The 26,784-nt window shown below is 44.7% G+C and overlaps 1 protein-coding gene across 2 annotated transcripts in view; it reads right to left on the bottom strand.

Moving 5' to 3' along the window:
- LOC147639544 (protein S-acyltransferase 10-like) overlaps positions 1-26,784 on the bottom strand; it is a 70,366-nt gene that overhangs the window by 42,776 nt on the left and 806 nt on the right. For both annotated transcript variants that reach the window (XM_086792540.1, XM_086792548.1), the window contains exons 3-5: positions 26,648-26,722; positions 26,436-26,510; positions 14,484-14,573 (exon numbers count right to left, since the gene is read on the bottom strand). In XM_086792540.1, the coding sequence (XP_086648666.1) occupies positions 14,484-14,573; positions 26,436-26,510; positions 26,648-26,722 (240 nt within the window). The remainder of the gene's footprint in view (positions 1-14,483; positions 14,574-26,435; positions 26,511-26,647; positions 26,723-26,784) is intronic.

Genomic DNA, 26,784 nt, shown 5'->3' with positions numbered 1-26,784 from the left:
ATGGAATAGTCTCCATGCCTCCCCTGAGTCCTGACTCATAAATAATTGATACAAATCCCTCTCTAACTGAGCAAGATAAGCCCTCTTCTTCTGTCACACTAGGCGCCGGAAGGTAATCCGTGACTGTCTGTGAGTGGTAACACCCATGAGCAGCTCTCTCTGTAATCTGATCCTCATCTCTCTGCACTCCTCATCATACCAGCTGTTCTGGGGCATGTTCCCCAATCGTCTCCGTGTAGGCTGACTATGGGGATATGCCTCTGATGCTGCAGCATGAAGCGTCTCTATCAATATCTGAGTGAGCTCATCTAATGGCCATCCCGGCTCCTCGGCACATAAGCGTCTGTATATCTCATCCCTGTACACGGTGTCAGTCTCCCTCGTAAAGGTATAACGAGTGTGTGTGGAGACCTGTCCCAATGGAGCTGTGCTGAACTGAAATGTGAGAGTGAAGGACAAGATAGCATGATCCACTGCTACTCCAACCGGCCTAGTGCCTACCATAAAATCCTGAAAAGAGGGAATGAGACTGGGCTGAGCCATAAAATAGTCCACTGTACTAGCACCATGCCGATGTGGAAAGCAAGTGAAACCGCCCGCTGCCGGGAATCTCTGTAGGCCATTCAGGATGGCCAATCCATGTGCAGTCCCCATGTCTATCAAATACCGCCCATACTCAGTGTGTTCCTAATCCTGTGAGAGTCTAGATAGGCCCATATCCCTAACATCAAGCTCCCTCAACATCTCCTATGAGGTATCATAAAATACTGTCTGGTTATGGGCGGTCCTGGCATTGAAGTCCCCCAGGAGAATGATGTCACCATCCCTGGAGAACTCCCAAATGTCATCATCCAAAATAGAAAAGGGAGACTGCCCTCTAGGTGATGCATACATTGATGTACTAGGAGCAAAATAGCATATAGCAATGTAGAGATATCTGCCCGTCTCTGCCCTCAATCTAACCCACATGTATAAACTCTGCTATATACACGAAGATCCGATACAAAATGGAGTGGGGGACCAAGGGTGGTATTTATACCACCCTCTAGTGCTAGTCGGCCAGCCTAAAAGCAGCCGACAGCAAACTGAATGTCCACGACCAGCCTAGAAGCCAGTCGACCAGTACAATAGGAGTCAGCCAGCACAAGGCTGCCCCATGACCAAAAAAAAATAGGGAAAACATGGAAAAATGGGAAAAAATGAGAAAAGCTCCTGAGCGGGCACACCCACAACAAAGACTCTCACTGTACAGACAGGAGATGACTGCTAACACCCCCTCTCAGCTCCTGGATGTGGAACCAACCCTAGTGAGCTCGAGTGTTGCCGGAGCATCGCCTGAGGTAAAGACTTCATGAAGAGGTCCGCTACATTGTCCTCCGTCCAACAAAACTCTAGCAAGATGTCATCAGCACAAAACTTCTCACGAACAAAGCCTTTCAACCGCTAGCCAGTCAAGGCCTCAGAGCCTCCATCCTGTGGAGGGTTCGTAAAATGCTCTTCCTGGTCCAAGACGATAGGCACAAGCTCCTCCCATGTGATGGTGTTGAGCCTCCCACTGGTGATCAAAGAGGAGTAAAAAGCTGAATATTGAGAGGTCAGATGAGACAGCAAAGTGATGGCCATGTCCTCTGAAGATATCTCCTTCCTAGCCTGAAGAACCTCTTGCTGAAGAGCCTGCAACTTCTTGATGTGCTCCCGTATCGTCGAAGACTTTGCAGGATTCATCACCCGGATCTACACTTCCAAGGAAATCCGCTTCATGGGTGATACCCTGTTATACAGAGACGCCAAATGCTACCAAATCCCTCTGGCCAGCGTCATATGTTTGATATGATTAATCACCTGTGGTGTGTAATTAAGGAAGATGAAAGAACACACACGGGCATTGACACAATCCCACAACTGTGCTTGAGCCTCCCGTTCTTTCCAAGTAGAGGGTAAAAGCTCCCCGTCCTCCAAGTCCGGCCGTGGAACACCAACCACAATGAAATCAGCCAAGTCATAAGACTCCACGACAAACTCCATCATTACCTTCCAGATGCCGTAGTTGGTCCCGTCCAACTGTCGATCCACCGGGGTAGGGATCTTCACGTGCTTCTCAGCCATCTCAAGCAAATCTGCCATCTCAAGGGTTCACAAGGTCTTGTGAAGGAAGGGTCGGTGGGAAAAAAATGAAGAAGAGGCTGCAAATAATATGCAAGGTGGCTGTCCAACGGTGATGGCCGTCTTCTACCCGATCTCCAAGTCCCGAACAGCCAAAGAAATCTCCAATCAGCACCAAAAATCAGCAAACCCTTAAGCTCCCACTGTCTCCAATCTTTAAGCCACCTGGGGCTCTGATACCATGTCGGAATGCACAACGGAAAAATGAGACAAGTGCTGTGGAGAACAAAACGCAGAAGTGTAGAGAGAGAGAGAAGCTGTATAAACTCTGCTATATACACAAAGATCCGATACAAAATGGAGTGGGGGACCAAGGGTGGTATTTATACCACCCTCCGGTGTTGGTTGGCCAGCCTAAAAGCAGCCGACAGCAAACTGAATGTCCATGACCAGCCTAAAAGCCACTCGGCCAGCAAAAATCCAGTCGGCCAAGACAAATCACCAGTCGGACAAATCACCGGTCGGCCAGTACAATAGGAGTCGGCCAGCACAAGACTGCCCCAAGACCAGGAAAAAATAGGGAAAACATGGAAAAATGGGGAAAAATGAGAAAAGCTCCTAGGCGGGCACACCCACAACAAAGGCCCTCACTGTACAGACACGAGATGACTGCTAACAAAAACATGGCATTACAAAGTCCAAAAGGATCCAAAAATATAAAACTCAAATTTTGGGAGACTACCCAAGCAGAGAACCCAACACATACAACTGAAAAGGTAGATTTTCGGAAGTTAACAAAATTCCCGCACCGTAAAACATCAATGATGATCTGATGTCGTCTTCTTGTGTTGACATTTCCAAGACTCCGACACTTGATGGTCAAGCGTGGAACATGTACTTGCAGGGAGCAGATGCTTCGTGATGGTGCTTGCAGTATTGCTAGGTACATTGCTTTTTGGCATGAAAGCTAGGGCAGAGGACCCGAGGGAAAGTTTAAGTATTCCCATGATATTTCATATGATTACTTGATACCTTGCTGCAGGTGCAAGATTGTTGTTGCAGAGGCCGGTGGCGCAAACAAGAGTTGGGCGATGTCAAAAGTACAACACCAAAAGATGGTGGCTTGGCACTCAGGACAGCACAAAGGAGGCGTCCGCTTGCAGAGCTGAGAAGAGTAGCCCAGAGTGCACAAACCCTAAAAGCGCAGATGTGGTTCAGTCTAGCTCTAATACCTTGTTGTAATCATGCTATCCTAGAAGGAGCTATAGAGGGTGAAATATCATCATGGTGGAGTGTGTAGAAGAGAGATGAAGCAAGGAGAGAGGAGAAGGTTTAAGCCATGGCAATGGTTGTACAAGATAAAGAGATAGAAAGTAAGTAAGAGGGAGAGAGAGATGAGATACTCATGCCAAGAGAGAGCGAGTTTACACAACTCAAATGATACTCATTGTTATAATGAATCCACCCAAATACATGCTTTTATAAGCACCAAGGCCTTATCTTTTGATTCTTAATAAGAGGGTGTTCACACCTAGTGTGTTCACACCACTAAGGATACTTGACTAGACTCCAGACTAACTCCGAGATACCCAACACCTTTCTCCACCCCTTTTGAAAGATTCGAAAGAGGCAATGCAATCTTTGCATAATTCCAAATAAATGTCTAGAAAAAGTTGACAAATGGATTTGCCTTGGGTAATGGTCTTTATGATTGGCCATTCACAGACCTTCCTAATCTTCGCATAATCAATATCGACACCATTAACAGTAATAACATGTGCAAGGTACGTCAACTCTACAAACAAGACTTCTTTTCTGAGAATATCTAACACAATTCTCAGATGTTGAGCATGTTCCTCAAGGGTTCTACCATATACAAGGATGTCGTCTAAAAAGACAGTCACAAACTTTCCCAAATATGGACGAAATAAATCATTCATCATTTGCTCAAAAGTTGACAGTGCATTTGTGAGTCTGAATGGTAAAACCAAGAACTCATAATGTCCATATCTAGTCCTAGATCCAATCTTAAAGACATCATTCTCAAATATCCTTATCTAATGCCAAACTATCCTCATATCAATCTTCATGAAGTATCACGCTCCACAAAGCCAATCAATAAGGCCATCCATCCTTGGCAAAGGATATTTATTCTTAACAGTAAATTTGTTAAGACCCTTGTAATCAACACACACTCTCTTGGTCTTATCTTTCTGTCACACATTCTCTTGGTCTAATCTTTCTGTCCACTAAAAAAACAGGTGCACCCTATGGCGACTTACTAGGTCTTACATACCCCATATGGAGGTACTGTTGAAGTTGTCTAGCAACTTCATCCTCCTCAATCTGGCTTAATCTATAAGGCTGCCTAAATATCGGTTAAGCCCCAAGTAATAGCTCAATCTTATATTCTCCACCCCTTCTCGGAGGGAAACCAAGAGATATTGGAAACACATCTGAAAACTCAGACATAATCTCTCGAAAGAATCTTCCCTCAAGAGAATCCACACTCCGGATGTCCACTTCCTTCGTGCCTACCATATCAATAGCACTAGAGCTCGAACTAGCCTGTTGGTCTCTCTCAACCAATCTCACAAGAAGAATAGAATCACTCTTTTCTCCCTTCCCTAGGCTAAACTCATAACCCTTGCAGCTGACGCCTGTAAAGCATCAACTTCACATTGAGAAAAACAACTACAGTAGAAAGAACTCTTTGTATCTATAAATGCTTCAAACTTTTTCTTTAAAGAAGATGCACAAATAGCATCACTGCAATGTACTTCATTCTTTAGAATACAATAAAGAACATCACATTCATTATTGGAGCATTTCTCTTGTTTTCAAAGTAGAATTCACACGACTATCATCATTAATTACATTTGATACACTAACAATAGAATAAATTATCATCAAATAAAACATGTACAAGGGACCCCATAACTTCACCCGACATCCAGATAAGATCATGTGGACCAAACATCCCTATGTTAGAACGACAATTCGAACAACTATTATTGAAAGAATAGACATCAATAGAATGAACGAGTGGATTACATGGAGTTGTACATGTCTGTACCAAATGAGTATGCACTGGTGGTTGCATTGCTTTGCCACTACCACCCGAAGACTTTTTATTGAATATACAATTATAAGCATAGTGGCCTTGTTGGGGGCATTTAAAACATGTCCACTTGCTAGCATCAAAGGTCACCGTAGAATCGGATCGAGGTCTCTTACCGAGAGACTTCGATTTAGATTGCTCCAAAGATGATGCCTACCTAAAAGGTTGTCCGCTAGGCCTCAAAGTTCCTCACAACTGCAACAGTATCATCATAAATACGCGCGAAGTGCAATGCGTCCCCAAAGGACTTAATTACATTCCATCTTGCCTCATTTTGATAATCATGAGGTAAAGCTTGAAGAAAGAACACATGGAGATCCAAGAACTTAGCTATAAGCTCTTGAAACTCTTGAATAAAAGCCTCAAAAGACCTTTCTGCCAACACAGTCTTGAAGGTTTCCCAAGTTCTAGCAACCGTGAGTTTCAACTTGAGATCTTGCCACCAAGTGAAGGCGCGACCTCTTAAAAATATTTCTACCGCCATTATTTTATCCTCCTCTGGGCAACGAACAATGGTGAAATGTGTCTCCCAACGACTCACCCAAGCTCTGACAAAGTTTGGATGAAGCTCCTTCTTGTTCCCACAAAACAATTCCGAGGTAAAAGTAGAATACATCCTAAAAGTAGCGAATGGCCCAGCTTATTAGGCCGTCCATCGTTGTTCACTTTGTGCTACTCGAGTCCATAGATCCTGAACTTGTTGGAATAAATTTCAAAGCTCATTTGGATCGATAAGAACCATCTCTAGTAGCGGCTAGGTAGCACCCTCCGCACCCACTGTAGCCTGAGAAACTGCTAGAAGAAGACCACCAGTGTCTTGTCCCACCGCAACACGCCTATGACCAAATTGGTCAGAAGGAGAAGCTTCCATATTTTCTACCAAACAATTTAAAAGGTTTAGCTTTGGTTTATGTGTAAATTATCTTCCTTTAACCCTAACTTCCCTAGATTTCCAAGCACGGTTGACCTTTCAATAAATTAACCAAATCTCATGTGCTTCTCATGGCACAAACCAAATAAAATTTCTACAATATTGACAACATGATTATGCATATACAAATGCATAATTCCTTTCCGCATAAACATAATTAAAAATATTAAATTCAAATATATGTGACAGTGCCTCCATCACACAATTCAACAAAAAAAAAAGCACACAAAAATACACATTTTCACCCCCCACAAAAAGGTATGAAATATGTATTTTTTTTGCTATGTGTTGGATATTTACAAATAATTTGGTTTATTATTGGAATTTAATTGATTTTTTTTAGAAAACTTAAAGATCTGAAAACTCCGCTTACTTGGAATTTGAAAGCTTCGTCTCTTGGTTTAAAGGGGTTTGTTGATGATTTCCGATTTCACACACAAAAGAGTGAGTTTTTCCTGACTGGCTTTTAGGTCCAAGATCCTTCCATAGTTACCGTTTTTTTCAGCGCCCGTAGATGCATTTCATTGCCGGTAGGTGCTTTTTTCCACCCGTAGGCAATGCCGGTCGCAAGACAAACACCTCACCACTTGAGCTACCACCTCATTGGCAAGAGTGAGAATTTTTTATCACCTTGCCTTTGCAAATTTGAGAGAAAAATAGTATTTTATATGGTTCTTTGTTTTCTTTTTTTCCAGGGAAAAAGATCCTTCTATTAGTTAACAAAAAACCAGCCTTGAAGAACTAAATACAACCACAAAGGGCTAGATACAAACTTGCCTCCATGTATGGGGCGGGGATCAAAGAATCAAAAGGTGGAGAAAGATGGACTTCTCCTCCGGCTAGCCGCTCTATGAGGAGAAGGCTATCTCATACAGGGGGAGGGGAAGGAGGAGGGAATAACCACATGTGGTTTGTAATGCCAAGTGGGATCACCACTTCTATCTATGAGAAAAGGGCCAAGGCCCCAGAGCCTCAAGAAAGCTTCCTGCCGCTTCCGCATGCGGTCAGAGCCACCTTGCAGCTTCCCCCACTAACCACGGAGGGTATGAATGATGTCGAGCCAAATGCTCCTAATGGACTCCAAAGGCAGAGTGTGGGTGCCCTCGATGGCTTTGCCGCAACGAGCTCTCCGTATGTGCCAAGCTGCAATACTGCTACAAATCTCTCATCTCTAGCACAAGCCTTGAGTCCAGTGATCACAAGATGGGGCTGGGCCTGGTACTACCGAAATGCGAAGATGAGAGACCTGAAGGGCTAGCCCCCCACCTTCCTCCTGATAAGCCGTGACAACCTCGGTCTCTGTGGCCCAAGCAACAATGCCCCATGAAATGATACGGGTCGAGGTCTTGTCCATCATGATAATGCAGAGAATCCGCTGCCAAACCTACTAAGCCTTCAGGCAATCCCAAAGACAATGCCGCTGAGACTCCCAAGGGTGGCCGCACCTCGGACAAGCTACTGGTCAACCGCCAATGGTGTCATGTGCATGCTTGCCCATGTACATTCTCAGAGCTAATCCAGAAGAGGCAGCCAGAAAAAGAGTATAAGAACCAGATAGAACCAGGTTTATGGAGCAGAGAGTGCAGATTGGCTAGAGTGGACTTGGAGAAGACTAGAAGATGCTGTCGGCTGAGAACAAGAGTTGTCGGCTGCATGGTGGAAGATAGGCGCATCAGCATTTTTATTATTTGGTCCAGTCGGCTGGCCGACTGCTGGTCGGCCAGCACTTCAATGTTCCAAAGAGCCTATATAAAGGCATAGTTGCTCGTTGTAGGATTCATTCAACTCCTTTGAGTTGGGTCTTAGATTAGGACAGATTTTAGATGTTTCCCACCTTTTTATGAAGGCAGCCTATGGCTGTAGATTAGGAGTACCTTTTTGTACTATATGAATATACTGAATTTCCAGCCATATCTCTCTCTCTCTCTCTCTACTCTCCCTTCTGTCTGCGTTTTTGCATCAGCATGTTCTCAGTGGTGTTAGGGCTGAAAGAAGACTCCCAGAGCTTCCGCGTGTTACAAATGGCCAACCACATGCCAACCGCCAAGCTCCTATGTGCCAGCAGCCAAAGAAAGGGTGATCTTTCGAGGCCGAAAACTATCTCATAGCCCTTCCAAAAATCTGAGAGAAACCGTTGTGAGAGGCCCTGTGACTATCGGTGTATTGCAGCTTGCTGCTGCCAGGGTGCCCTCAACCTCGGGCATCTGAATCATGTGGCCTATCCACGCGATGTATGCGAAGAACGGGGTATCCAGAGTATCCTCCCGGTCAGCAGGATCACGCCAAGTCTACTCCCTCACGTCCCACTGGAGGCGCATAAGGGGCCAACTCTCCCAAATCCATAACCGCCAGAGTCTCTCCATGGCCATATGGACCAGCGGGGGATCAATGTGCCACTCGTGTGCCTGAAATCCGATCACCCTCACCCTCTTTAACGTGCAGCCACTGAAATCATCTAGAGGAGACTCTGATCTCTCTAATCTACCATGGGATCCAATAGAAAAAGTGAGCAAAGCACAGCTCTCATCCACGCCATGGACTGCCAAGAGAATATCATGCCTAGTAAACATGCCTAGCCACTGCGGGAGGGTTGAATCTAGGATAGGGGTCAGCCACTCTTGGGGAATAGCAGAGCCGATGTCGAGGCTGAGTCTGTCTCTACCCTGGATCCCAGCTAGCCTCTCTCCTAAGCCTCCGGGGAAAGCTGTTTGAATGCAAGCCAATCTCCAAGGAACTTGGTAGGTCCTATACTCAACGCTCCCCATGATACATGAGGTTGGGCCCCCAACATATGGCCACTGGCTAAACAGATCAAGGGGTTCCAACTCAGGGGCTGCCGAACACACTCCTCCGGGGCTGCCGAAGCTAACTGCTGAAGAGCCAGCCCGAGGTGGTCCCAAGCTCGGAGTAGGCTAGCTACAAATCTGTCCTCAAAAGCTGTGCTAAATCCATGGGCCCGCATCTCTGTGAATATCCATCGAATGCTCTATGGCCAGGGGCCCCCAAGGCTCAAAGTATGGGCTGAAATCGGGGCCAAGAGGAAGTCCTTCCAAGGCTCACCACCTCGAAGACGTCCTCGAACAATCAACTTGCCCAGCAAGGCGCGGCTCTAAATGGCGGGGTCAATGATGCCTAGACCCCCTCTATGTCGCAGCCGAATGATCACTCTCCAAGCCACCTTGGCCTAGGTAGGCCTCCCATCACTGCCGGCCCACAAGAAGTTCCAAATCAACCGCTGTACCTGGCCAATGAATGCTCAAGAGAAGGCCTAACAAGAAGTAATGTACCACATGATGGCAAGAAGAAACTGGTTCACCACCACCACTCGGCCAGCTAAGGAGAGCCTCGCAAAACTCCAGTATAAAAGCTTCTTCCGAGGGGCGAGCTACTACTCTAGGGAGATATCGATGCCCACCGGGCATCCCAAATAGCAGACTGGAGTGCCCCTTCAGATCCACTAGAAAGCCTCAACTGGACGCCAAGTCAAGGCGGGTGTAGAGCCTACCCAAAAACCACACGACTTGTGCCAATTGATCTATGCTCCTGATGCGTGACAAAAGATCTCAATCGCCTCTACGAATCTCTGAAGATTCCCCACATCTCTAGATAGGTATGTTGCTGTGTCATCTGCAAACTCTGAGTTCAGCAGGTCCTCCTGAGTACGGATGGGGAGACGTAATTCTTGGAGCCCCATCTCTTAAGCTGAGAGAAAACTACTCATGGCCTCCAACAAATAGGAAGAGGTAGGGTGCCAGTGAACAGCCTTGCCAGACCGAGCAAGAAAGGGGGAATTTGTCACCTCAAGCTCCCTGAATGAGAACCTGACTATGAAAGGCTATGTAGAGTCTTGAAACACCACGAATCCACTCCACTGGGAACCCCATCTGGTACATCATGCCCTCCAAAAAGCTCCAATCAACTCTATCATAAGCTTTCTCAAAGTCTAGGAGGAGCACAATGAGGTCCTGTTGTCCCATCCTGGCCGAAGCTGTCGCCTCCCAGAAAGTGAAGATGTTGTCCAGAATGCTCCGGTCCTAAACAAAACCTGTCTGAATGTCATGGATCAAGTCAGGGAGGAAAGGCTTGAGTCTCCGGCTGATGGCCTTGGCCAAAATCTTCTAGGCGGTCCCAAAGGGTGATGGGTCTCCACTGCTGGATCTCCAATCTGTCACCACCCTCCTTAGGAATCAAGTGAATCAAACCCTTTGAAAGCCTCTCTAGCACGGCACTTGTATTCATAATCTCATTGAAGGCTCCTCGAAGGCCGCCTTCCATGAGATCCCAATGGCGAAGAAAGAAGAAAACTGGAAGCCTAGGGAGAGCTGTCAATGCCTCCGCCAGCTCCTCTGTTGTGAAGGGAGTCAATAAGAAGGTCCGGAGAGTGGGGGGAACCACCTCTCTCGTGTGCTGCCAGACCCTCTCTCACACATCCACCACCTGTGGGGATAATGGGGCACCCGTGAGGAGGGATCATAAAAAATCACTAGCAATGGCTCACATTGGGGGGGGGGGGTTCAGAAGCAATAGCTTCATCCTGGCCACACAACCTTCGAATACCATCTCTTCGCCTATGGGGGCCTGCAATCTCAAAGAAGTCCACCGTGACTCTATCTCCGGCCTGGGTCCATAAGAAATCTCTGGCATGGTATCTGTACTCCACCCTCCTCTCCTCGATAGATCTTATCTCTGCACGGGCGGCAGCAAGCTGACTCTCAATCCACGGGCTATCAGGGGGACTCTCCTAAAGACCCTGGAGAGAAGTAAGACCCCTCCGAATGCTCCTCTCCTACTCACGAAATCCCTCCAATCTGCTCTATGCTGCCTCTTGTAAAAAGCTGCTCATCTCGCAAGGCCCGCACCCAAGGTGCATGCGGCAGAACCTAAGATAAAATCCAGTCCCACCCATATCTTCTCTATCTTGCTGTAGATCTCAGGGTCCTCTATGAGGCTGTCCAGAATCCTAGTGCTCACATGCCTATTCTGCCTCCAGGGGTCCTCCAAGGACAAAATAACCGGAGTATGATCAGAGAAAGTGGAGCCCACAAAGATGCCAATCATGCCCTCACAACTGCAAGCCCACTCATCCACATAGAATCTATCAAGTCAAGAGAGGTTAGGGCCGGTGCTCAACGGTTCTTTGTTTTAAAGGGAAAGCCTCTGTTAAACAAAGTCGAATCTGATTTTTTGTAGGCTAAAATAATGGAAGATATAATACATAAATTCGGTGGCCAAAACTTTACAAATGTCAAAAGGTTCTGATTATAGCATTTAACACCTGTATTAATGGGTTATCTAGGCTATTTAGTCATGGTAATATTGACGCCCAACGTGAAAATAAATTGAGACCCGGCTGGTAGACGTGGAGTACCAGGGTTGCCACATCATACATTGGTTAATACTTGGCACAAAACTAGTTAACGGTGGTCGATGGGTGCTGATAATGACAGCAAGGCAACGATTAACAAGGTGAGACTCTGGTTATTGACGTCGATGCTAACATCGACTATAACCAGCATAGGATGAACACTGCTACCAGCAACCACTGGCATCAAGTCAGCAAAAGCATCACGAAGATAGCAGTTTACAAGGGTTAATTGTTACTGTCAAACGCCCGCGGCGAATAAAAGCTTATGTGCAAACACACTATCAACAGAAGACATCTCACACAAATAATATAAGTATTTAATAATAAGTGCCTTCAATCGATCCTTAGTCTTTTGTAACAAAATCTGTGAACTATACCATGCCAGTATTATACTAAAATAATGATATTTTTATTATCCCTTAAAAATCCTCTACTTTTGGAGAGAGTGGAGCCTCTCTCTGTCTCTCTTCAACCATCCTTGGAGCTTTCCTTTCAACACACTAACCAATTGATTGGTTGGGGGCTTCTTCTATGATAGAGAAGCAAGTAAAAACAAGAGAAAAAGTGTAATTTTATAGTTTTCCTCTACTATTCTTAATGTTTCTCAATTCTCAAACTCTCTCAAGCTTGAGAAGTTTTTAATTAAGTGGTTATAATGCAAATCAAGCTTTTCTTAATAGTTGTAATGAATAATTAAGAAAAGTTTATATTTATGCTTAATTTAAGATGCTTTTTATGTTTATCTCTCTCCCCCCCAAAGAATGGTCATTCCTATGACCAATTCTCTATTCAATTGATGCTTCTCATGGAGAAATTCTCAATTCACAAATCAAACTCTCGGCTTGTGAAGCTAGAGGTTAAGAAAATGATTTTTATACTTATATACTAGTAAATTATGGTAATCTTATGAATTAAATCCATAGATTGGATTTAAGGTTAAAAGATAGTTATACTATCATAATTACATTACTAAGTCTTAATCTTTTCAAAAATATTAAAATTTATCAGTAATAGCAGCGGAGCTATGGTAAAATTTTTATAACTATGCCCAATCTTCTCGTCGGCTAACCACATTTCTGTTAAAGGAATAACCAGTTCTCTCACACAACTCAAACAATCCTCTTCCATTTAGCACACAAACATAGAAATAAGAAAGCACTTTTTTCAAACAATAATCGGGCTCTGATACCAAATGAAACACACCAATATAAGATTCCACTTGTGTGCTTGCCCAAGAATGACTCTCACTGTTCACCATCCTAGAAGCTCGTCCATTACTCGGAATTGTTGCATATCATCATAAGATCACAAAACAACACACCCAACCTTAGACTCCAAACCACACACAGTGGTAAGCAAACCATCAAGCTAGACACTGGCACAACCCTAGCAAGCACGTGTCCACAAAACATGCGTGTCCCATACCACACAGCCTCAGCCATCTCGACTGTCACTGGCACTGCTCACCAGTGGGCTAACCATTAGCTGGGACCTCTGAGATGCCCCAATCCCAAGGTAGAGCTCCACATCTGGAACTGCTCACAAATAAGTCATAATCCCAGCTATATGGCCACTTGATCAGTTCACACTACTATAAGAACTTACGACTAGCCTCTAACACTAGCCATGTTATGTCCACACAATGACATAATAGAGGTGATTGTGCGCATTCCTTGGTTATAGTGTACAATTTTTTACCTCAAGGATGAATTGTTTGAAGCATTCTCAAATTTGTGAATCCAATGGAGTTTTCTAGCATTATGATCAGCTTTATTGTGGCTTCATGTTTCGGGGATATTATGGAGACTATGATGAGATTGAACACTTGCTTGCTATTTATAGGCTCATGGCTTGCTCTTGCAGCCACCCGACTGCTGTCGGCCAGTAGAGGACTCAATGATTCCTTTAGTGGCATAGTAGGATCTAGATTTTTCATCTTGTATAATCTCGAAGTCTAAGATCTTAGCTTTCAGTTTTCAGTTTTAGTTTACTGTTGCTTTTTCTTTTTTCATCCATGACGAGATTTCGAGGGCACTATGTATACATCATCTTGGTCTCATACACCCTTTGGGTCTTTTAAAGACGTTAATATAACTCTCTCTCTCTCTCTCTCTCTCTCTCACACACACACTAGCAATGGCATTGCCATGTGTAGAACGAGATACCCACGACCACGAGGATCGCATCCACGACTCCCTCACCATCGGCAAATTCGAGCCATCACTGCCGACCACCGGAGGAGTTCAGCGGTTCAGCTTTCAGCTCTTAGCTCTCTTAGGATGTTACTATTTTCATTCTTTCTTTCAGATTTGTTATGATGAGACATCATCATCATCAGTTGTACCTTGTTTTGGTCTCATGGGCCATTTCGGCCTTTAGGAGACGTTAATATCTATCTATCTATCTATCTATCTATCTATCACCCACTCTTTTTGGCCTCTACATTGATGAGATCCCAAGCTTCATTGACAGATTAGGTGGGGCTGGTCCCACATGGCAGGCATACTGATCCCCCTACTACTTTATGCAGATGACATCATCCTCCTTTCACATTCAGCCGAGGGGCTTCAGAGGATGCCTTACAGAACTTCTGCACTCAGCACGACCTCTCTAATAAAAAAAGAGACAGGCAAACAAAAAAAGAGAGAAAGGTGCCTTTAACAAGAGCAATCATTTGCAACAATCAAAATGAGCTCCATTTGAAAGCGGTATCTTTCTTCTTGGAGGTATCTTTCTTCATCCAAGAAGAAGAAGGGCACTAAACTGAGTTACATCAGACAAACATGTTAGGCTGGAGAAACAAACATGAATTGAACTACAAAAAGAAACCAAAGCCTCTTCTGGTCCAGACATCATCTTAAAAACCTCAAGCACCAATATGGCACCACCTTGCCCACAAGAAACTTCTGTTTACTAAAAATCAATTCAGCAATAACCACAAAAGTCCGAAACACAACACTTGCCTTGAACTGCTGCCTGAACCAAGCCAAAGAGTCAGCCTTGTGTTTGAACTGTACCCAGTAACTGCTCGGGCTCTTTCCATCCTCAATGACCTGACTAGCAGGTAAACAACTGTTCAAATCAGCGCCTCGTTTGCATTGAAAACTAATCCATAACTCTCAAGAGTGAAACTCTCAAGACGAGTCCTGGGTTGATCCATAAACACACATTTAAAAAGCTTAACCAAGAGTCTGATTCCAAAAACCCTACAATGTAAACAACTTAACTAAAAAGTTTGAGACGTAACCAATATTTGCATGATTCAAAACCTCAGTGCTACCAACTAATCACAACACAAAACAACCTATTTCAAAACTTGGACAATGCCACGCATGATACTGCTGTCCAGCTTTGTAGCAGGTAAAAGATACATGTTCTTTTTTCAAAGACCGCAGATTTATCAGCCTCAAAGGTAACGGTTGAAAGAGGACAGCCCATTAATACCAAGGTTTCTCTCATTTCCAGCTGCCATTACTGCCAGCCCTGCCTGAGATGTGCAAGATGATTATGCACATGATGCAGCAGCAACATCTGGATTCTTCATAGAGCAGCAGGCAGCCGAGCTGCAGTTGGGCAAAAGAAATCTGGAGGAGTGCCAAACATGAGATCGAAGGCATGCCAACCGCAACGAGACCCAACAGCCTGCTCAGGAGCAAGAGCCACGAATTTGGGCCGAGCTAGCACCAACAGGGCTTTGAGCTCAGAACAAAGAACGCATATTTGGGCTGTACCTGCTGTACTAGGGTGCCACATAAACATAACTGTAAACAAGTATGCTGCAGACTCCAGAGTTATCTTTTGGATGAGCATTGAGCATGTTGTGGACCCTAGTCCAGGGACAGGTCTCACCAGTCGCCCCCATCAGGTCTAGCTCATAGGAGGTGTCAAGACGTGCGTTCGGTTGCAACCCCCTTGGATTATGCTTTGCACAAGGGTCCAGGCAGCTTATTGGACCAAGAGCCTGGCACCGGACCAGAGTCGAGTCGTGTCTAGAACAACTAGGGCAGATGCAAGGCTGAATACCCCAATGCCCTGGCAGCACACAAGGCAAAGCACTGTGTGGTTTGGGCATCGGGCAAGAGCAGACAGGGTATGGCCAGTTTGGGCCGCCATGAGTAGTCCGTTTCACACATGGCAAGTGCCCAAACCCATCGTGGGCTGGTCAGCGAGGCCTATTGGAAGATAAACGCAAACTTTACAATATTTTAATAGATCTCATTAAGGTCATGGATGCATAGGGCTGCTCAACCAGCTTAACGCAGCCTATCACCTCCTATACAGGGAGTGCTTGCATTTCATCAGCACCATCTCTCAGACTTGAAGACAAAAACAATCATGCAAAGGAGATCACCAAGCTGCTAGCAGCAGTCCACGGCTCAATATGTTAGGACCACATACCTGGCAAACCTAAAGGGTTAGGATAACCCACATCGAGCCCTAGATCGATGACCGCGATAGATTGTGGCAAGCAACTCTCCTCCCAGACATAGGCTCCCTTCCGGAACCACCCCCAAGCCTGAGGCCAGATTTTTGTGAGTCAAACAAACCCCGACAACGTGCCCTAGCGTCCCATACCACCAGACCACTTGCCTACTTGTAGCTACTATGGCCCTAAGGTCCTGCACGCCTTGGAGACCTCCCTCTTGGCATGGATACCTCATAATAAACATAAGTGAGCCCAAACTCTACCTCATAATAACCATATGTGAGCCCAAACTCACTTATATAATAATAACCACGATATTCCACCCACTGCTTTTATTATAAGCTTTTAGCCATTATAAGCCTCTAGTTAGCTTTTTGTTGAGTCTAGGCTAATCTAGACCTTGTCCTTGCTAGCCCTTAGCCCTTGGGCGGGTCCTATCGGTCCCTACGCCCGGCTTAGCCCTAACCCTTACCTTGGATTAGCACATCCCCTTAACCTTGGGTTATCCTATGTAACACGCAGAAGCTCTGGGGGTCTTCTTTCAGCCCTAAACACCACTGGAAACAAGCTGATGCAAAACGCAGACATGAAGAGAGTAGAGAGAGAGAGAGAGATATGGCTGGAACTTCAGTATATTCATATGGTACAAAAAGGTACCTCCACTACAGCCATAGGCTGCCTTATACAGGTGATAAACACCAAAATCTGTCCTGAACTTGATCCACTCCATAAGGGAGAGAATACCCAACACAATGAGCACCCTATGCCTTATATAGGCCTCTTGGAATATTGAAGGAGCTGGCCGACTGCTGTCAGACCAGCCGACTGGTGCTTGGGCTCTAATACACGCTGGTCGGGCTGCGCCTCTTCATGAACTGCATCGCCTGCTACAGCCGACATGCTCTGGTACAGCCGACAGGCTCTTATCTTCATGCTTTCCAAGCCTTGCTCCAAGCCCACACTGGCCTGCACCTTGTGCTCAAAATCCTAGCTCTAATCTCTTTTTCTTGGCTGCCCCTTCTGGACTAGCTCTGAGAATGTACATGGGCAATGCTTGCATATGACATCCTAACCCCTGGTTAACACTGGCCAAGGCCCACTTAGGGATGTAACATTATCTCCCCCTTCTATTAGATTCATGTCCTTGTGAATCCAAGTAGGAGACAATCCATTGTAAGGTAAACCTCGAATTTGTATATCCCAACAGAGCATCCGCATAAGTTCCGCGGCCCTTACCTAAGCCAGTGTGGAACCCCTATAGTGAATCTATGCTACTAGAATGACAAGATCACTATGGGTAACTTGCTTACCAATCCAAATCCATCCTAACGTAAAGGTCAGAGTTGGATAAACAAGAAAAAACTAAAATGTAATGAGTCCCACTGTTGCATGCGGAAGCCTTGATGTACTTGATCCAGCCCTAAGCCTACTGATTAGGAACACTAATGAATAGACAGCAGAGAGAAGAGAGAGATGAACTATGTATTCAGTATATTGATATGGTATAAAAAGATGTCTTTATCTGGACAACTGTTGTGGCCTTGGGCCTTCCAAAAGACGACTAAATGCTTGATCAAAGACTGCCTAAGGACTGACCATGACCTGCCCCAAGAGTGGGGATCAAATGCTATGACTGACAGAGACTTTCTATTTACAAGCTCCTAGGCTGCCCCTTCCCCTACCCGACTATTGTGTCGGGTAGCAGAGGAGAAGCCTAAATAATATTTAATGCTCATTAAATGTTGCCGACTTGGTCTGTATGATGCCAGATGTCCTGGCTGCCAACTGGACACAAAAAAAATGGGCCTCTTCTCTACCTGTCAACACCTAAATCTAATCTAAATCTACTGCCTACTTAGGTATTAGCTAGGAGACTAGAGAAGTCCACATGTGTGCACGTAACATTCCCTCCTGCTAAACTCGATGATGGGTTGGAAACCTGTCATCCTTTCCTCCCTAGACTATTGACTATGTTGCTTGACTTCTGACACTTTGACTAAAAACCCTGTCATTCCTCTGATTCCACTCCAAGTCTAGTGTGAATCTGTTCCATTTTGTCTCCATGCATGCAATCCCTTTCCCTTAACACAACTATGGTCTGTTGCTGAGAATGATCCTGCCTAATGCTCCACCTTTGGAACTGATGTGAGAGCCAATGGTATGCTCCTTTGAGCACACAACTCCCAAGGAATGCTTTCCTCTGGCTTTGCCTGCTGCAGACCACCTCATAAGTGCAACCCTGGCTGCATTCTTCTATCTCTGCACCTTCCTTGGGACAACTTAGTGCTTAGTGCCAGAATGCTCTTATACCAATGTTGCATGCGGAAGCCTTGTTGTACTTGATCCAACACTAAGCCTACTGATTAGGAACACTAATGAATAGACAGCACAAAGAAGAGAGTGATGAACTATGTATTCAGTATATTGATATGGTACAAAAAGATGTCTTTATTTGTACAACTGTTGGCCTTCCAAAAGTGGACATATTTTTACAGATAAGGTTTATGGAAGGACCCATCTCTTAGATTGGGACATGTGGCAAGAAAGTGGACCAAAGTGAGACAAGTGGCCTGACACTCGTTAGAAAGTGGATCAAAGTGAGACAAGTGGCCTCACACTTGTCACTTCAGCTATTGTGTGGCTCTTTTCTTGTCATTGTAGCTTCTCTTGCCATTTTAGCTCATTGGAGGCCCAAATCTATAAATTGGAGCCCTCTCTTCATTAATGGAGAATCTCTTGCTGCACACTAGCCTCTACCACCGTTACAAGCTACCCTAATGATGGCTACTCTCTTTCTCTCTCTCTTGAAGGTTGCTGCACAGGATTAAGAGCAGTGGCGTCCCATATCACTAGGATACACACCATATAAAATTTCCTTGAGAATTTTACAGCCAAGTCAGGGTGATCAATCCTTTCCCAACTAAGTCTTGGTGAGCTCCAGCTCCACCCCATGTCATGGTCCACCCTACAATTAAACCACTGGAAGAAACAATGAAATAATTCACACACGTGGCCAAGGGTTAGTGAGCCAGGTATACCACCATTCGGATTGATTTAGCCTTGGCTGCTCATTTTGGATGGCCTGTCTTTCAGATGGACGTTAAATCTACTTTTTTGAACAACGGGTTTAGACGAGGAGGTATATGTTGAGAAACCTCCAGGATTTAAGATTCAAGGACACACATATCATGTTTATTTATTGCGGAAGGCTCTATATGGTCTCAAACAAGCACCCCATGCTTGGTATCAAAAGATTGACGCCTTCTTGATTTCACTTGGCTTTGAGAGAGCTTATCAAGATTCAAACCTTTATGTCTCTCTCTGATGGTGACATTTGTATCGTTGTGCTATATGTGGATGATCTCATCCTTACAAGATTTGCTTCTCAATTGGTCACTCATGTTCAGTCTCAGCTTTCACAACAGTTTGAGATGACTGATCTTGGATTAGTTCATTACTTTCTTGGACTTAAAGTATGGCAGCGCGATGATTGCATTTTTTTTTCTCAAGAGAAGTACGTGCGCAAATTGCTTTCTCTTTATGGTTTGACAAATTGTACTCTGCTCTCTCTTGTCCCATGGATCCTAGTTCCAAGCTTTCAAAGGAAGATGATTCTCCTTTGCTTGATTCTACTGAGTACCAGCACAATTGGTTGATTCTACTAAGTACCAACAAAGTTGGTTGATTCATTAATCTACCTCAACAACACTCGTTCGGATATCTCTTATGCCTTGAGTATTCTCAACCAGTTCTCCTCTGCGGCTCAACGGTCTCACTAGCAAGTTGCTTTGCAGGTTCTTCGGTATCTTCATGGCACATTGAGTTATGGTATCACTTATTCCAGTGGTTTTAATTTGGTGGGATTCACGGATGCTGATTGGGCTGGTTGTGTTGATTCTCGACGATCTACTTCTTGATATTGTTTTCTACTTGGATCTGGAATGGTTTCTTGGAAGTCTCAGAAACAGAGGATTGTTGTTACATCATCTACTGAGGCTGAGTATAAGTCCTACCTTCTCTCCACGACTAAAGCTTTGTGGATTCATCAAATTCTGGAACATTTATGCTATGCACAAGATTCTCCTGTCCAGGGTTGTTAGAGGCGTCAGAGGCATTTGGTACAAGGCGGGTATGGTATGCGCCTCAAAAGACTCGTATTTTTTAGAGACGTTAGAGGCGTGTTAGCGGCATCTTTTATATATATATATATATATAAAAGAGAGTGTCACGGAGCGGTGATCTCGGGTCGCGTTCTCAGCGCGAGTTCCCGCTCGGGACTAGAAAATCCAGTACAAAAGTGAAAACAGAGAGTACTTGCTGAATGTTGCACACCAAGACCTATAGCTTGTCTCGAAGAGGACGACGAGCCGGTCGTTTTGAGTACTAGAACTTCGAAAACGCACTCTGTATGAAGGAGTTATGACCAAAAACTTACAAACAGCAATGGAAAACGGTGTCACCCAAATGCGAACCCAAAACTTGTATTGATAAAATGCCGACACACGACGAGATTACAATGGGATCACAAGAGTGATGAGAGAAAATGACTTGCGGGTATCCGAGGCGTGGGATCCCTTGCCCACATGCCGTCTTGTATCTAAACGAAGGTAGGAGAGGTCGGGCTAGGCCACATTACTCCACCTCAAGGTAATCCCATATAGATGCAAAGAATTCGAGGCGTCCACGCATACCTCGAGAGCACCATGTGAGGCCGGATAGAAATCTCAAAAATCCCACGCCTCACATATATATATATATATATATATATATATATATAGAGAGAGAGAGAGAGAGAGTGTGTGTGAGAGAGAGCCTTGAGGGAGGCCCAAGGGAGAGCAAGGGTGTCACCTCATTGTGTATGAGGGGGGGAGAGAGAGTGAGAGAGTGTGTGAGAGAGGGGTTGCCATGAGCAAGGTTTAAGCCTTAAGGGAGGGAGAGAGAGAGAAAGAAAGAAAGAAAGAAAGATTTTATTAACGTCTTCCAAAAGACCGAACTCGGCCTATGAGACAAATCAGTGTACCTGTGTGGGGTATCTTCTGTCATCCCAACAAAATGAAAAAGAACTGAACTAAAAAGCTGAATCTGGGTGTGCAATAAGTACAATGAGTGGGGGAGGGGATGGAGCTCTACTACTAGGAGAATGCAAAGCTATATGCATGGAGTATACAATCATGATATGCAACCTAGCTAGCTCCATCCTGTACCATACTGGGGGTATAAAATGGTATACATCAACGAAGAGGGTGTCCACAGCTCCCTGAAGAACATGCCTGGGTCTGCTCTGAAGCGAGCCAGTCGCTCCACACCCTCTCTGTGAAACTGAGCTCTGATCTCTGTCATCTCTCTCTGGTAGAGGCGTGGTGTCCGAAAGCCAGGTGTTCTCTGTCTCCTGCGGGCTCTGAGTGTCTGCTCTCTGGGGAGTAATTCCCTGCTGTGTAGGGGTTGGGAGTGGGGTGGATCTCTGAAAAAATGTAGTAATGTGTCTGTCGTCCCCCCTCTGGAGCTGTCTGAGCCTATAATGATCTCTCTGTGACGCTGTATGTCTAGAATGAATCTCCCCAGTATGTGCTAGTCTGCTGCCTCAAAGAGCTGGCGTAGGGGATGTGGCTCTCTAAATAAAATGGGATATCTCTCTCTGATGGCTGTATATGCTCTGCATCTGCATACATAATGCTCCTCTCTCCACCTCCTCTCTGCACAATCTACATACCCTCTCCTCTCGGGGGATCCGTGCTGCTCTGTCATTCTCGATCTCCAATCGATGTGATGAGACTCTAAGCTGACCAATAGCTACTCGGGAGCCGTGTGGTAAAAAGCCCTCCATGTATCTAGGCCTCTCTATAAATCCATCATCAGTGATACTCATGAAGTGATCTCGGTGGAAGAGGCTGTGTAGGCGATATCCATGTCTCTCGTGTATGAGAGGGAGAGACGAGAGAGAGAGTGCGTCTGAGTCTTGAGAGCTTAGAGGGGCCCTTAGAGCCCCCGTCTAGAGACTCAAACAGACAAAAACGGACAGAAACAGGCAAATCCCAAACGAACAGAAACGGGCAGAATCTAGAAACGGTCAAAACAAAATTTCAACTATGCCCAGACGCCTCGGAAGACTCATACGCCTCTAACGGTTAGAGGCACGCCACGTAACAACTATGCTTCTATCACAATTTTCTCGAACTCCCAGAGTGCTATTGCTTTGGCACAAAACCCGGTGATTCATGGTCAATCCAAACATATTGAAATACATAATCATTTTGTTCAAGACTAGATCGAACTTGGTCTTCTTCGCTTGGTGTATTGTTCTACCAAGGACAATCTTGCAGACCTCTTCACCAAACCGCTCCCTCGTGCTTCTTTGGAGGTCTTACTTCAACAAATCGGCGTTGGTCCGCTAATCTCGCGCTGAAGAAAGAGGAGGTGTTGGAAATATTGTTCATCCCCAGATGAACTCCCTGCATGCTTGTATCTAGCCCATTTATGAGGCCATGCACTGCATATTTTATCTGCTATTTTTGCACCATTTTTAGGTGCCTTTTTTAGCCTTTTTCAGCATTTTATGGATTTTTGTCTAGGTCGGCTTGTAGGACCTGGCTGACCAGCTCATGAGCCTATATAAATAGATGCCTCATTCCCACATCATTTCATCTCTGATTTCAGCCCTGACTTGTACATACTAGCACTCACAGGCCTCCCTCGTGCTGTACTTTCATTCATATTCAGGTTCTTGATCATTTGCAGTCTACTCTCTACACATATAGGCTATTTTATCCTTTATTTTCGGATTTACAGCACTAGCACTGATTTCTCACACGCACAAACTTCCAAGCCCCAAAGCTAGTAGATGTGGAAGCATCTTTACTAAATGAAGACAATAACGTCAAACAAAGGCCAAGGATTACCGAAGGAGCTTGCTTCAACAGAGGAGATTCTTATCAGAGGAAGGTTTTTCCTAAGAAGTCATGTAACTTCTTTGGTAAGCCCGATCATGAAGAGAAAGATTCTTTCTTTAGAAACAAAGCTTAGAAGGCTTTTCTTGCAGAAGAAGCAGATTCAAGTGAAGAAGAGGCAAAAAAACCTGAAGCAGAGGTCTCAACCAAGGCTAATTTTGTTAAAGACGGGTGGGCTTTCTAGACCAGCTAGAACATGCCCGACCTGTTAAGTCACCTCTCTATTCTAAACTTGTTGTAATCATAACTAGGACTATCATCTCTCATCATAACAAGCGTTGTAAACCTACTAGAAATAAGATCTACGCACGTGAATCAGGATGTAAATGAATGAGATGTGATGTCATGTGAATCGGGATGTGAATGGATGAGATGTGATGTGATGTGAATCGGGATGTGAATGAATGAGATGTGATGTGAAATGGATGTGATGAAAATTGGGATAGATGTGAATGGATGATATGTGATGTGAATGAATGTGATGTGATGTGATGTGAAACGGGATAGATGTGAATGAATGAGATGTGATGTGAATGAATGAGATGTGATGGGATGTGAATCGGGATAGATGTGAATGAATGAGATGTGAGGTGAAATGGATGTGATGTGATGTGATGTGGATCGGTGTAGTTATGAATGGATGAGATGTGAATGAATGAGGTGTGATGAGATGTGAATATGGGTAGATGCGAGTGGATGAGATGTGACGAGGATAAATGAGGAAAGATGTGATGAGATGAAAAATGATGTGATTGGATGAGAATGGGAATACATATGCATTGGATGTGGATTAAATAATGTGGATTGATGTGGAACAATGTGGAAAGACGAGAGTTCGTTATAGAAACTGTATTTATGACCTATTTTTATACGACTGTTTTATGTCAATAATGCTGGGGAAGCATTTTGACCGTCTTGTGAATGAGGTTATGGAGACCTAACTGATAAAGTTGCAACAGCTGACGGAGAGTCAACGGAGGGCGACTCGCATAGCAAGGTCGACCGACGTCTTGACCAGCCTCGGTTTGATTTAAATGGTGAGCTTCCGATACGGTGGATGAGGAACTAAAGAAACGGCCTACGAGTGAAGCGCTAGGTGACCTGCGATTCTAGGATGGTCATTATAACCAGCATTATAAACAGTAACTAGGACTAGCATTGCCATCAATAAAGTCAAGAATATTTTGTTGAGGGAGAGTATTGAAATAATACAGCAAAATACTCATGTATGTGACATTGGGACTAAGGGCAATATGTTCTCTAAGGTCAAAAGCCAACAGTAGCAAAGGTTATTATGGTCTATTCAATGATAGGACAAGAAGGCAAGGGGACAAAGTGGAACAGAGGCACAGATCTCTACATCAGATTTGGATCTCTATATCAGATTTGGAGAGTGGAATCAGAGACAGGGCAAGGTTTTCAATGAAAAGGTTGTCAGGAAGGGAAGGATGACAAGTTTGCGATCCATGTGTGGAGACAAATGGATGATGCCAATCATCCAAGGTCAAAGGTTGGACTCCCGTCCATCAAGTTTAGCAAGAGGGGATGTCATGTGCACACACATGGACGTGGCTCATCCAAAGCTGATCCCCGATTTGCAACAGATAAACATTAGGTTTAGGGCACTAAGTCAGGCTCAGATAGGCTCAAGTTGGACACGGTTGAAGTCGGCCAAGCATTGCAAAGGTTTACCTTAGGTCTGTCAAAGTCACGCAACAGCAGCACGCACACCACCCTAGGACACTGAGCAACATTGGTGGCTGGGCTCCCATCTCCTAGCCGTTGCTCCTCCCCAAAAACCTGACCGGAGGAGATATCTATGACAAGGTGCCACCACACCCTATATATGGCTCTTGGACTTCCCATGCTCTTGCATATGGGATAATCCACCACAACTTCTAGTCATGCGATAAACCGAGAGTAGCTACGAGAATTGCCACCTCCAGCACCCTCCTTCAATTTGAGCACCTCGATCAAACAGAGATTAGGACCGCCCAAGACCACCCAGGCCGAGCTCTAATACCATGTCAAAGTCACGCAGCAACAGCACGCACACCACCCTATGCATTAAGCAACATCGGTGGCTAGGCTCCCATCTTCTAGCCATTGCTCCCCCCCAAGAACCCGGCTCGAGGAGAGATCTATAACAAGGTGCCACCACACCCTATATATGGCTCTTCGACTTCCCATGCTCTTGCATATGGGATAATCCACCACAACTTCTAGTCATGCAATAACCCGAGAGTAGCTACGAGAATTGCCACCTCCAACAAGGTCAACAATGTTTATGTGTTTTTATTCTCCATTGGAGCTCGCCGACAGTAAATGGCCAGAAGGTCTGGTTGCCAAGGGCCTATAGAAGGCACATCATGGTTCATAGTGATTTATCTCTCTCCGACTTAAGAGTCAGATCTTGGATAGGACCCTTGAGGTCTAGATTAGGTTTTAGGTCTCCTTCTCCTTTTTGGAAGGCCAAATGCCACAGAATATATGTACCTTTTTGTACTATAGAAATATACTGAAATAACAGCACTTCTCTCTCCCTATTCTCAATCTATCTTGATTGTTCTTGCATCAAGAGTTCTTGTGGAGTGCTTAGGGCTAAAAGAAGATTCCCAGAGCGTCCGCATGTCACACAAAGATAGCTGCTCCTTCGAAGAAATCATTACAAATAATCATTATCTATGTCTCAATAAACAAACAACAAGAAAGCTTGAAAAGATTAAAATGAGCAATACCCATTGCTCCAGTGTTGAAAATGATAGATCCTCAATTATTTTTTGTGGGAAAAACAGATGCAGTGGCATCGCCATAGGAGCTTTGTTGAGCCAAGAAGTAGACTAGTTGCCTTTGAAAGCAAGAATCTCAATAATTCTTGATAGAAATGGCAGACTCATGAATTGAGTTTTATGCTAGTGTGCATGCACTCAATTCAAGGCTGAATTTAAGATAAGCCTCTTTCTGTTCTTGCACCAGATGCTTCTCTTACATGGCCTTTTGTTCCACACAAAGGCGATGAAGAGCCACAAATCAAGCTTCTGTAAGCAGCCTAAACAGCAGTAACAGACCCAGATCATCGAAGAGCTCCCTATAGTCACAAATTCCAGCAAGGCCCTGGCCTTCTCTAGTAAAAGAAGATTGAAGAGATTCGTCAAGGTGAGCCTCTAGCTTTGAAAAGACCAAATGTTTACACTTGGCACACCAAAAAACTTTAATCTCTTAAGCAAGTCATGTCTCTGCTCTACCTTCAAGAGATGAAGTCCCAAGCTTATTCCTTTGACTACACACCATTGGTCAGGAAGTGGGGGGACTTGCTATCAGAATGCACTCCGCAATCCTTCAAGGTAGCAGCCGGATCAATATCTAAAATGCCATCATTGTACCATGATTTCCCTATATCTTGGTCCTTCCTCCTACTTGGCATCATGATGTCTTTGCCCTGATTCCCCCTATCTTGATTCACTTGGATGTTCAAATCGACTTAAGAACCACTCTGAATAAGAATGTTCTTTAGTACAGCGAATGTAACGGTCTTAACAAGTTACCCAGTTGAAATGTCCCTTGCACGTTTCATGTCGCTTTCTGCTATTTGATCGTCCCTCAGCATATCTGCAACATAACTGAATTAACACACAGGTGATCAAGACAAAGAAAGAATGTTGTACACATGATTTTCATTCCAAAAGGAAGCGAGTCGTGCATGCTACACGTGCAAGGGTGTTGGCAAAGGTTTGATGGGAAAACTTAATTTACTTACCCTGGATTTGATCCTGCTGTGTATAAATACTGGGAAATGGTGGCAATGACAAGGAGTAAGTACAAGACTGTGTACCTGGGAAGAAACACACCAGAATTATGACATCCTCATTAGATGGACACAAAAAGGGCCCTGTT

The sequence above is a fragment of the Cibotium barometz genome, chromosome 4, assembly GCF_041138505.1.
Source record: "Cibotium barometz isolate CiBa-2024 chromosome 4, ASM4113850v1, whole genome shotgun sequence".
NCBI classification, from domain to species: domain Eukaryota; kingdom Viridiplantae; phylum Streptophyta; class Polypodiopsida; order Cyatheales; family Cibotiaceae; genus Cibotium; species Cibotium barometz.
The sequence above is the reverse complement of the archived record's forward strand: the minus strand, read 5'-3'. Positions and strand labels throughout refer to the sequence as shown.